Source organism: Thamnophis sirtalis, unplaced genomic scaffold (assembly GCF_051295495.1).
Source record: "Thamnophis sirtalis isolate CommonGarterSnake01/CBP01778 unplaced genomic scaffold, rThaSir2_p1.2 scaffold_7, whole genome shotgun sequence".
Taxonomy (NCBI): domain Eukaryota; kingdom Metazoa; phylum Chordata; class Lepidosauria; order Squamata; family Natricidae; genus Thamnophis; species Thamnophis sirtalis.
Genome location: NW_028261387.1, coordinates 54994221 through 55007492, shown reverse-complemented (window position 1 = coordinate 55007492; position 13272 = coordinate 54994221). Strand labels below are relative to the sequence as shown.

General features: G+C 37.8%; 2 protein-coding genes across 21 annotated transcripts in view; both read right to left on the bottom strand.

Annotated features, from left to right (window-relative positions):
• The window catches only part of LOC106543446 (C4b-binding protein-like), a 23622-nt gene extending 19794 nt beyond the window's left edge, over positions 1–3828 (bottom strand). The window contains exons 1-2 of the mRNA XM_087720115.1: positions 1594–3828; positions 1051–1236 (exon numbers count right to left, since the gene is read on the bottom strand). Of these exons, the coding sequence (XP_087576241.1) occupies positions 1051–1096 (46 nt within the window). The 5' untranslated portion in view covers positions 1097–1236; positions 1594–3828. The remainder of the gene's footprint in view (positions 1–1050; positions 1237–1593) is intronic.
• A 2246-nt stretch (positions 3829–6074) lies between these two features.
• The window catches only part of LOC148044670 (C4b-binding protein-like), a 46322-nt gene continuing 39124 nt past the window's right edge, over positions 6075–13272 (bottom strand). For 5 of the 20 annotated variants that reach the window (XM_087720094.1, XM_087720106.1, XM_087720108.1 and 2 more), the window contains 5 exons: positions 11069–11791; positions 8342–8371; positions 7777–7899; positions 7373–7478; positions 6075–7060 (listed from right to left, as the gene is read on the bottom strand). The gene's annotated coding sequence lies outside the window, so the exon portion shown is untranslated. Of the gene's footprint in view, positions 7061–7372; positions 7479–7776; positions 7900–8262; positions 8372–8519; positions 8705–10976; positions 11792–13272 lie in introns of all 20 variants that reach the window. The other 15 variants (XM_087720095.1, XM_087720110.1, XM_087720112.1 and 12 more) reach the window with 13 other exon arrangements.

Genomic DNA, 13272 nt, shown 5'->3' with positions numbered 1-13272 from the left:
TTCTTCATTTAGCTTAGGGAAGACAACTCGAGACATAAAATTTAATGTATTCTTTTGCTCAATCTATCCCTTGTAGCTTGAGATACATATTGCTGGGGGGAGTGGGGAGGCAGGAGAGCATATGTGTAAATTGTATGAATATTTCTGATACTCAAATATAAACAAACTTGACACTATTGTGAACAGAACTAAGTTTAATTATGTATGTCACAGTATTGTGGTTATCCAGTAGGCAGTATTCCTAAATACATTATTTTAACACATAAAAACATAAAACATTTTGTCAATTTAAATAGATTACCACCCAGTTCTACTTATTACTGCAAATATTCTTCAATATTTTTTCTCATGTGATACTTCTCAAGGTTTTTCTATTCTAAATCTACTACCAAATTTTATAATATGATTTCCTGCAAATCTATACACAACTTCCAAATAAATATTGAAGCAATTGAGCATTTTAATCCAATCATGAGTGGATCTTTACAGATCAAAAGCTATAATTTTATCCTGAAATATATGTATAAATTACTAGATAAACTGATTAAGCTCAGTGAGTCAGAACTGAGACTTCATGGTAAAAAATGCACAGGATCAGATGATATATCCCCCAACTCTTTTCTCTTCTGTCAGCTCAGGACAAAGAAACCAAGGCCCTATAGTCCCATATCTTTTAAATCACAAATTCACAAATAATCAAGACACAATAACTGATATTTATATACTTAATGAAGATTAATCAAAACCATATCATTATACAATTGTGGGATGTTTTTCCCATTATAGCACTGCTTATGTAGGACCAAGTGTCAGGGTGAAAAATCCAAATAACCACTAGAGGTCAGCAGAGTCAGAGCTTTTCTTTCACCACCCAGCAATCCTCCACTTTGTTCAGCCAGAACTGTCAACTTTAGCATATTTCAAAGAAAGCATCACAACAACCACCTAATAGGAGGTCCTTGGTGGTTTTTTTATATATATTTTAAGTCTTCTAATATTCTTTAAACAGAACAAAACCAAATGCATTTTTGTAATAAGAAAAAGACATACTTTTGCATACGTCTTTATTTGGTACCCAGGCACGCTTATGACACATCAAGAAGGTTCGACTTTCATTGATTGGTTTAAATCCTAGTTTGCACTTGTAGAAAACCTGATAATAATATGTAATGTGTGGGTAAGAAAATATTGGTTCAGAACCTTCAAATACTGGTAAGGTATAAATAGGACAGTGTTCTGGGAGGAAAAAAAAACAATTGTTAAAGATGTCATATAAAACAATAGGAGTAAAAATGATATATATTAAAAATAAACAGAATAAAGCATGTTTTACTAATAATTAAATCATGCAACAAAATATTTTACAGTGCATTTATAGATCTTTTCCATGGATCTATTCATATGCAAACTCCTATGAAGTTAGCAAATATTTTCTTTTCACTGTTCTCATCTTAGAAGATTCATTTTTAAAGCAACCCGAAGATTTGAAAAAAAAGATAAATCCTTTTAAAATCATGAAATATACAAACATAGGTATCAAAATAAAGTTTAAAATGGTAAACAGATCTAAATACCAATTTGAAATCAATATACCTGTGTATAGAAATATGGAAAAAGCAAAGCTCCAATTGTTGGTGTACAGGTGACTTATCCCTTCAAGAAGCCACTTGCTTTTTCCACCAGGTTCTCCTAAGCAATTCGTGAATTTCCAACACTAATGGTCTGATTTCTTGGGTCATCTCTTTTCCCTTTTTAAAACTGGGTACTTTAAATGCATTGATTTAGTTATCTATGAACAAAACAGCAAAGCCAAAACAGAAGCTCACTAATCCAAATTATCCTTTATTATCTGAGATATTAAATCATTAAGTGGAGCTTTATCTGTCTTAAGTTAGCCACTACTACTATATGTTCTTAACTATGGCAATTCTTAATCAGCAGCTAAAAAAAGGTTTCACTGGAATGTCATTGTTATACAATTCTCTACAACGAGATTATCAAGCCTCATGTGGAACAGTGCTGTCCTATAGAATGGGCTGTTTTGGGGTAGCAGGCAGCATTAAATAAATTTTATGTGCAGCCCTTGTTTTCAATGGAGCTATTCAAAATATTTCTGGTAGCTAAAGGATACTAGCTATCCAAGCTGAATAAAATCCTAAACAATTTAACTTACTATCCTTCAAATAGTGGATCAAGGAAAGAGGCGGTGTTTTAATGTTGGATCAGCAATCCTTTTATCTATTTCATAAAAGAATAATATCTGGGGCTTATCTAACATTAAAATCATGTGTAATCACTATCTATGCATGTAGAAAAAAGGAATATGAATATATGAATATGTATATACAGTACATACAGAGAAAGAGAGGGAGATCAGTACAGAACTGTTTCCTAATCTATGCATGTTGCCTCAATAGGCATATCTATTAATACTATGACTAAAACAGATTGTTTTATTTATACAAGGAATGTCTCGCTACTTCTTTTACTACTCAAAGCAATGTGAGCTAATACTCGAAATCTTCCTTTAGTCTATTCTTTGCAAGATTAGCTACAACTCCCAATAAAATGAACAAAAATCCATACTATATCATTAGCTAACCAGATTTCTTAAACCATGACATATGTAGATATAACTACAAAAATCTTTTCTTGAAGCTGAAATGATATATTGATTGACTAACTAATTTTATAAGATGTATAAGGTTACCTAACTCTAATGGTTCTGTGTAGTGTAGAATAAAAAGTACAAATAAAGTAGAGATAAAATACAAATGGGAAACACCAAAAATCTAAAAGTAAAAGCTATTTTATCCAAAATACAGAGAACCCACTAGTTGTTCAGGCCAAGGTCTGAGGGAACAGCCAAGATTTCAAGTCTCTTTTAAATACCATCTACAGATAAATCTCAGGGGAGATGGTGTTCTCAATGGCAGGTGCTAGCATGCAAGGCTCCCTGAATCCCACCAAATGGAATGGCTTAACAGAGAAGACCTGAATCATGCCTACTCTGCCAGCCATTACAATCTCACAGAAACTACAAAAGACAGACAGCCATTTAGATAAACACTTCAGCTCATGAAGTAAATTATATGCCATGTCCATAATCACCCATCCTGTTGAATTATATACCAGGTGCAGGTTCTGGATAGCTTTCAATGACAGCATTAAGTAGAGTGCAGTACAAAATTCCATGTGCGGGGTTCCCAAGCACGAGTGACAGTTTAAAAGACACAGGTTTGTAGCCAACTTTAAGAGGGGGGGGGGGTTAACTTGAACCTCTTCATCAGGCCTTTACATTATTCAAGTATTGTCTGGTCAGTCTCAGATTGAAATATACATTTGGATAACACGCACATATTGATGATACCTGAACCCAAAATGATGGATGACCTCACCTATCAGCTTCACATAAATACGAAACAGAGTAAGGAGCAAGAAGGAGCCCTAACGTAAGTCACATACAAGAGTCTGGAATGTGTTCTGTCTTCTCTATCAGCACCTAGCAGGAACCAATCATGGGAAGGAGGGAGGGAACCAGTCTAATAAGTCCTATTCCTTTATTTAACCAGTGTATCCAGAGAAGAAGTATGCTGTGAGTATCTAAGACCAATTGATATGATTCACCTTTAATTATTCAGTAAGCTGGGTCTAGTAATACTTCGGCAGTACCAGACATCATACATTTGTTGTATGTATATGTACGTACATACATATGCACTCATACACACATACATACACACACATATACATATACACACATAATTATATATAATTATGTTTGTTCCAGCATAATTCTGGAGCGCCTTGAGCAATTTCAACCAAATTTGGTACACAGATGACTTACCTTCTGGAAACAAATACTGGGGGGTGGGGGTGGTAAGACACCCCTGGGGTGTGTCTGTGTTCCAGCATAACTCTGGAACGCCTGGGCCGTTCAGGAGAGCAAGTGCAGCATACTAGAATGACAATTATTTGTGGTGTCATGGGAGGGGGAAGGGAGAACCTGGGCTGTTAAGGAGAGCATGTACAGGTCTTAGAGCGGCAATTGTTTGTGATGTCATGGGAGAGGGAAGGGAGAGCCTGGGCTGTTAAGGAGAGTGAGTGCAGCGTCCTAGAGTGGCAATTGTTTGTGAAGACATTCCTTCACAGGTTTCTCTGAAAAGCCAGCCATGATGTTCGCCCTCCAGGGGACCAAAGGGGGAAGGCCTCATGGATTTGGTAAACAGGGCAGGAAAGAGGAGCACATGAGAGGGGGAAGGGAGAGGGCAGGGATGATGAGAGCACATTGGAGTAGGGAGAAGAAAGGTCCCTCTCAATGGCTCCCTGTCAAACAAACACATTGATGTCTATAAATACTCAGGCAACCCATGGTTATCAGCTAGTACTGAATAAATCAGGGTATCCGATTAAAGACTTTCTAGGGAAAAACAATAATATCCTCCAATAGCTCATGAATTTTTAATGTAGTTATACATTCAATTGTTATAGCAGTTTTAGAGTTCATTTGTGGTTGGACACCAATGTTGCTTGATTGGGTAATCATATCTAAAAGCATTCAATTCTATTTCTGTCATCAATAATTCCTAGCCTGCTTCTTATAGCAGTAGGAATAGCAGTTAGACTTAGTTATATACCACTTCATAGTGTTGTGTGATGTGTGAACTTCCATTTCCAGAATTCCTTAAACCCAGACGTTGGTGAATTCTGGGAACGGAAGTTCGCGCATCTTACTGTCATCGAAGTTGAGAAAATCTGGTTTAAAATCTAGCCACACCCCATGTCTCCTGCCGTTAATAGGTCAGCAAGCGCCAAGAAACGGCGCCAGTCTATTTGCACTTCCAACGCGTCATGCCCGCCCCCCAAAAAATGCCATCCGAAAAACGCTGGCCGAGACAGCCTTTGCCTTTTACGCCACGAGCCCCGCCCGCCTCAGGCTCTTCCAGAAGCGGAAGCCTAGAGCAGGGATTTCCAACCTTGGCAACCTTAAAGACTTGCGAACGTCAACCCGCAGTCCGTAAATCTTAAGGTTGGAGACGCCTGGCCTAGAGGACGTCGAGGCAAGCCCAGCGTGGGATTCCGATCCGAGACCGCTATCGCCTCCTGCCTTTTCAGGCCTCCGGCGCCCTGGCAGGTTGCGCCGGGGAAGCAGGCGGAGACGAAACGCCCCACCTCCTTCTCGCCAGAGACAACCCCGCTACCGCGTGAGGAGAACGCGCATCACATTCACCTCGCCAGGCCCAACTCATCGCCGCCAGCGCCAAAATCGCGAGAAGCCGCGAAGGGCGGCGACGTCGCCGCGACATGGCGCTCAACACGCAGGACGAAGAAGCGTTGGAATCCGGCGCGCGGAGATTGTTGGGGGCGGGGCGTTCAAGGGCTCGAGTGCCAGCTCCGGCCACGGCGGGGTGGAGAGGGCTGTCGTACCCCCGCCGGTCTTGCTTTTCATTTCCATTTAGGCCGCCTGCGCAGGGACAAGTAGACTGCAGATGGAAGTACAAATAAGATCTAGATAGATTTAGAGCTGAATAAGTTTATTGGATGAGAAGCGAAACGTCTTCAAAGGAAAACCGGAAAGCCGAATTGCCTCTTGGAAAAAGCACCTTTGGGACAACCAGGACCTTGATAGCAGAGAATCTCCATAGGATAGATCTTGAAAGGTTTGCGGCGAGCTTGACTTGACCTCTGGATAGTTCAGATACGTTGAGCATTCATAGGTAGGCTGGCGAAATTGCTCTGGATAGCAGTCAAGCGGCAGAAGCAAAAGGGAGAGGCCGTTTGGAGACCGTCAGGCTGAAATGACACCAAGTGCTTTTTTAATCAGCAAACTTGATAGGAGAGATTAACAATTTAATGTAGGAATCTCAGAAGTTCCTACCAGGTTCTCTTGCTGTTCCATTGGACTGAATGGCGTGAAGAAGCCCTGGCGGACGCAGCGCTTTACCGGAAGGTTCTGTCTTGACTTAGTTTCAAAGCTGTGCCCATGTTCATAATTTAATCTGCGCCGTCCTTTTTCTCCAAAAGTCTTCTCCCCACTCCACCCACCCAAAAAAAAGAAATACAACAAAGACTAGTTTATTTTTTGTTTGGAAATTTATTTTCGGATTGAATTTAGAATTGTTTTAATAATTTCTAAAAAGAAAAATTGATTATTACTATTTATTGTATATCCTAGTACCATAACTTGCTCAACGCACTTGAAGTATTTCCTGCTTAATGAATATGGAATATGAATGGATGATTAAATTAGTATACTGCCAGACTCTCAACAACTCTGGGCAGCTTACAACAATCAAAACACATCACACACACACAAAAAATACAACATAAATAAAAGATGACAAGCATAATGAAGTGGGCAGGTCTCAGAGGGCTGTCTCGCCTAAGGCCAAAGGCCAGAGTAATAAAACATTTATGCATGTATGTTTTATAACAAAACAAAAAATAGTGATCATAATACATTATCAAAGAAAAAACAAAGTGCTATAACAAAGTAAGAAAATGCAAAAAGAATAATATATGTCAACAATAAATGGTCACAAATATTCAAAATGTGTATGATACATTCATACAACTTTTAACCTATTCTCTACAAATGCCCCATATTTCAATATATTTGCCCATACACAATCTTCTATAAGCAATTCGCTCATGAGCGACAACTGCAACCAAGTTTTCAGTCCATTGAGTAAAGGGGGATATACATTTATCTTTCCAAATATCAGTCTTCTGGTCATAATAAGGGCATGAAGAATCCATTTATATTGTTAAGTTGTCAAATTCCTTGTACTGGTATGTACTTCAAGAGAATGTTATCTGATAATTTTAGCTTTTGTAGCACAATCATTTTGACATAATCCATTACTTTTTAAGCATGTATGGCTCTTGATTTTTATATCAAAATCATATCAGCTACGTCATATCAATCACTGCTTCATATTTATTTTCCAGGAGTATATTATACATTCATTACTTCTCCTAACATAACCATCAATGTCAGCATGATTATTTGTTGCTAGCTTGCTCAGAAGAAATTGCCAATTAAGAATAATATCTTGCCCTATGAAAAAGTAATAATGACATTTCATTGAACAAGAAGAATTTCAGTAAATATAAAAAGGCATTTTATATGCAACACAGAAATAAAAGGAAGGTACCGTAGAAAAATCACTTGTAAACAAAACAAAATACACAACTGACGTCAGCTACTTTGTAACTGGTTGATGGTACAAAGAAATTTACCTACCAAAGAAGTTGCTGCACAATAGCATGCCCATCCCCAAATTATATATGTGCTATAAGTTATTTTAAACCATCTGACTCAATCATATTTATCAAATAATGTATTTTCATCTTAAAATAGTAACCTTACCATGAGATTATTGCCTGTAGTTATGAAGACAAAGTTTTCTTTTTACAGTGGAGAATCTTCATAACTAGCAACACAATACTTTCTTTGGGCTTCACAGGTACAATTGCTAAATTAATCAGGAGAACATATACTTGAGAAGATAAACCAAATTAAAAGACTTAAAAATACATTTAAATGCATTGTTTGAAATAGGCAGATGAGAATTCCTGTGAATTAATGGCCTGTCTTGTTTTACCAATGCTAAACTCAAAATAGATGTGCTGATTGGAATGGCAAAAACCTTTTCCTCACAAAATACCTGATTTCAGTGCATATATCCCTTATCGATATTTGGTAGAATATGAATCTCAAATTATTATTAACACTTCCTTCAGTATAAATAATGTAAACAAATAAATGCTCACCTTTTTTTTCTTTTGCAAAAGGACAATCCACATTGCACCACCAAAAATGAGGAAAAGCAATAGGATACTTCTCACAGAACCTCTTAAAACCAAGTAAATATATTTATTTAGTTACGATTTTCTCTAAAATGAAAGGTTAAAGAAAGAACTGATTTTATTATAAATTAAATTGAAGTGAGAAAATTAATAAAATTTTGTAACATTAAAATGCAATGAAAATGGATGCATCCTAAGGTATTTATGTAATGCACTGTAGAACCCATTCTACAAAAATCAAAATATTTAGAATCACAATGAAAAGTTCTTTTTCCCCCCTTTTTCTTATGTCAAGTTGCTCGACAACTTTGCTATTATCATATGGAAAAGAATACCTTTTCCTTTCTCATCTTCTTTTTGCTACATTATCATGATTGTTCTGTATTATATATGCTCATCTGACAAAGACAACTAAAGAACAGGGAAAACATTTGACTAGTAGCCACTGACCTATCTTATCCACTGTTTATGGAATGCAAGGTCCACAATGCCTTTCTGCATTCAATGGGAGCGTCTAGAAATTACTTACCAAAACCTATGGTAGCAAAATTGTAGGAGCCTAAAGAAAGAAGCAAAACAAGAGTAACAAACTATCAGCAAAGGGGACAATTAAATGTACTGGTTTTTGAAAGTATTTTTGAGAGGCTCTCCAAACAATATAAAATTAAATTCTCTGTCAAATCTTTAAGGCCTAATTTCCAATTTACCATGCTTAATCTGTGTACAAGCTGGCACAGGGGCATCCCATCCTATCTGCTGCGCTTGAATAGGAGAAGAATCATGCCTGACATAGCCATTTCCAGACTCCAGAATCACATTAGCACTAATCTGAATCACACTTTTTTTTCTGCTCTGGTGCTAACAGAAAGTGGTGGGAGCGGGCAGCCATCCACTGAAAATCAAAGTTGAATAAAAGTTCTTAGACACTTTTTTTGCAGGAAAGAGCCACACTTGCCTTTACAACTCGAGAGTTGTAAGAAGGTTGCCTGAGATGCAGTAATACCATTCAAAGAGATAAAGCAAAAACATTTTTAGGAGAAGTTTAAATAAAAATAATAGAAAACGGGAAAGTTAATTTATTTTCATCTTAATTTTTGTTCACACTTTCACCCTTACTGATAATCTGCCTCTACCTAAATGCTAAAAGATTCTGGGGAGGAAAAAAACTACTAATAGACCAGGGTTGTCAAACTGGCGGTCCTTGGGCTGAACGCATCATGCACAGGTCCTGCCCACCCCTCCTCCATGAAAGGAAAAAATGTAGCGATACATCAGGTGACGCTGTTGAGTTTAACACCTGTATAATAGACCAATAACTTATTTGTAGCCTGGCCATCATAGTTTTAGAAGAAGACGCTCCCATGCTATCAAAAATTATCCTGGACAGGAAACATTTTTTTGTACAAGGTACTTTATTGGGTGCTACAGGTTTTAACTCTATATTTTTGGAGCAGGACCTAGATCATAGCTAATTATTATATCACATTCATCATTCATTAACATGTTATATCTGGGGCTTCATTCTGGGATATTTACAAATTGTATTTAAAAATTCAATACATCCCTTTGTCTACTCTAATTCAAAATGAGCTTCTTAGAGTTGTTTCAGTTCTGAGGTAACCTTCAGGTCTGAATAAAATGCACAGATAAAGATGACCAAGGACCTCATACAGTATTTTAGTATTCATTCATCCCATGCTTTTTTATTCATGTGATGTCAATTGATAATTATATGTATTCATACGTGTAGACAGACAACATATGTGTATGTGTAGAGACAGATTGCTAGAAGGCAAAATAGAAATGTGCAGGAGAAATTAGTTTTCATAATTGCTAAGTCTTACTTTGGCAAAAGTCCGATATATTTATAATCATACAATGGAAGGAGAAATTTCCCACTGATTTATTTTCTAGAGAAAATGTATCAGAAGGAAGAACATGTTTAACTCCACTGTTCATTGACACACACTGTGTACCTGACAGTGGTCCTTCATTATCATTCTGTTTAGTTAATTTTTAATTATGATTTTGGCTTAGCAAACTTACTGTGTTTCCCCCCAAATAACACAGGATCTTTTTTTTTTTGACCCCCGAAATAAGTACCTGGCCTTATTTTCAGGGAGGTTTTATTATTTTTGAGGTGCAGGAGGTGGCGAGCTGGTCACCTCGTGGCTGCTGCTGTGTTGCAATATTTTCAGAGAGGACTTATTTTCGAGAGAGAGCTTATTTTAGCACATGAGCTCAAAAGAACGATTTGGCTTATTATCCGAGGAGGTCTTATTTTGAGGAAAACAAGGGAGATTGAAAGAGAAAGATGCAAAAGCAGGCTGAAGCCTTCCAACCTGGCCAGGACAGGCTCCCCTGGATGTCGGCTCAGACAACAAGAGCCAGCTGTGGGGATTTTGGAAAAGGACACAGAGCAGTGTGGGTAGGATGCAGAAGATGCCATTTCAGGAATAGATGGGCAAGAGAAGGAGAGCCCAGGAACATTGGAAGGGCTGATGCGATAGTGACTAGACAAGTGCCTGGCTGAAGAGGAAAGAGCAGAGATACAGCTGCAGCTGGGAAATGTGGATGACCAGCCAGAAGTACAGGGTGCGCATATGTCAGTGGAGACAAGGAGGAATTGCCTTCCCTGTCAGATCCCAGGACATGTAGCAGAGACAGGCACATGGAAATCAGTGAGGCTACTCATAAGGAAGCAGCCTCACCTCTCCTAATGAGTTGCACCAGTTGGTAATCATTCAGTCTGATACATGGAGCAAAGTGGCATTGTAGCCAACCATTCACTTCCCTGTCGTGCATGTGATCTGACTTCATGTTTCCTGATTCTGGACCTGTGCCTTATTTTCTGACCTCATGTTTGGACCTTGGATTTCATGCCTGGATTTTGGACTTGGACCTTGGATACCAAACCTGGACTTGAGACTTGACCTGGGTTTTGTGGACTCTGATTTATTGGGTCTTGGTGGAGGGCCATTTGCTGACAAGCCTCTGCTAGGACATCTGGGGAATGACAATGGGAGTTTGCAGTGTTTTAATAAAACATAAAAAAACCTCTTTGGCATTTGCATGTGTGCCTCTTTCCCATTGAGCCTTGCCCAATGACGAGGAAAGTGAGACTTCCTAACCCCCCACCCAGCCCACCCCTGAAGAGTCCTCACCAGACAATTTCAGGTTACACTGTTGAAAGGATGAAGAAAGAAACAGGAAGATTCTCATCACTGGAAATTGTGTTGGATTCCTTGAAACTTACCCTTCCTCACACTGATAATTTACAGTGGAGCCAAGGGGAAAATCTCCTATTACAAGCAATCTGCCACCCTCTGGTTCTTCTGAATGTCCACATGATTTTCCTAGTGGAAAATAAAGAGATTCTACTTTTTCATGTTATGTTTTGGATAACACAAAATGTATAAAACTGATCCACGTTTTCTATCTGTCTTTTAACAACTGACAAATATACTCCCAAGGGTTAAGTTTCACAATTTCATACCCCACTGAAAGGCCATTCCATCCTATTTTAGTTTGATCAGGGTAAAGGAAGACTCACTTTGACAGAATTCTTGAATTTCTGACCAAATCTGATTCCTAATGCATGTCACTGTGATTTTCAGTTCAAGATTCCTAACATAACCAGGATCATATATATTTCACAATTGAACCAGAAGAAACAACTTATTTTTTATATTCATCTGCAATATCTGTCTAATCTAACTGAATGGGAAGGGCACAGGTGCCTCCAAAACAAAGAAACAAACAAATTTCAGCTATTTTTAACATTATTAGTACTATTAGTGTTATCATTGAACTTACTATTGCCATGTTCAAGTTGATAGATAGGGAAAGTTGCATTATTCCTAGTTCTATCTGATTATCTACAATAATTATTATAACTCTCAGTTTTATTTAGAGGGCAGTATTAATTAGAGAACAGTCAACCAAAGATAAAAAGAGCAGTGTTTCTTTATTTTCTTCCCTACAAAAAATAACAAGGTTAGGTGCATATATTTTGAAAACTTAAATCCTTTAGAAAGGGGAAAACAAAATCTTTACATTAATTACACTTCATGGTTTAAAAATACCAATAATTGATGGCATGGCCTATTTAGTTTTATACTAAAGTAATATGAAAACATATTCTAAATATGAGATATCTATCTTTCATCAAGAATGTAGAACACAAAATCATGATTTTGTTTCAAAAAACGTAAAATCTAAATGTGTGATTTTAAAAGGCTAAATTCACACTAATATCACATCAGTCACAATAAAACATTCCCAAACATTTCATAGCTCTCTGCAACTATTCCCAGGTGAACACTAGAGATGGGAAGAGCAACAGAATTATCCCCCTCCCCCAAATGGAATGGCCAAAGGAAAGGGCTTTTTGTCAACAGTTCCTCCTTTTCAAGATCCCTTCATTAAAGATTCAAATCACCAATTATAAAATGTTGAACTCTACCCTAAATATTTCTGATAACAGAACATAATAACAGAGTTGGAAGGGACCTTAGAGGTCTTCTAGTCCAACCCCCTGCTAGGCAGGAAATCCAACACCACTTCAGACACGACAGCAGCTTTTGAAGCAAGTTAAGGATTTTTTTTCTAAACACTTCATTCAGTAAAGAAGTGGAAACCCATATGAAGAGGGCTCCTCTGTTTCTGGACCTTACTCCTTCAAGAGTTTACGGGAAAAAATGTTGTGATCACGAAAGGTACGTTCACAATTAGGGGCAGGAGAAGACCATCTGCCAGCATTTGTGCAATTAAGAGTTGCCTCTCCAATCAGAGCTTAGCCAGGATTGCATGCATATTTCACAAGCATTCCCCTGGGAAATACTCCTGTTTTCTGGTTGTGACCAAGGCTTCTTCTGCTCACAGCCAGTGACATCTACTACTATAGCATTTTAGATCAATCATTGCCACAAAAACAAAACATATTTGATTTCCTTTGAAAGTATGACACCAAATGAGCATAAAAAAGAGAGGTGGGAACTGATACAATTGGAACATTACATATTCTGCTGGACTCCCAAATTCCCATCAGGCCCAGCTATCCTTGGGAATGGCCTTAGGTAGTGGGAGCTATTTTTAAACAACATACAATAACGAGATCCACAGGTTCCTCAAAACGATGCTAAAAGCTCTGAAATGTTCTGATTTTTCTGTAGACAATCAATTTCCCTGTGCCTAATAGCAATAGCAGTTAGACTTATATAGTGCTTTACAGCACTCTCTCAGTTGTTTAAAGAGTCAGCATATTGCCTCCAACAAGTCATTTTACCATGTTTTGAAGGATGGAAGACTGAGTCAACTTTGAGCCAATGGTGATCAAACTCCTGGCAATGAACTGAATTATCCTGCAATACTGCATTGTAACACTGCACTACTACTAATTGCAGTATATAAAAGTATTCGATTAAGGTAAGATTTGATAAATATATACACCCATCAATC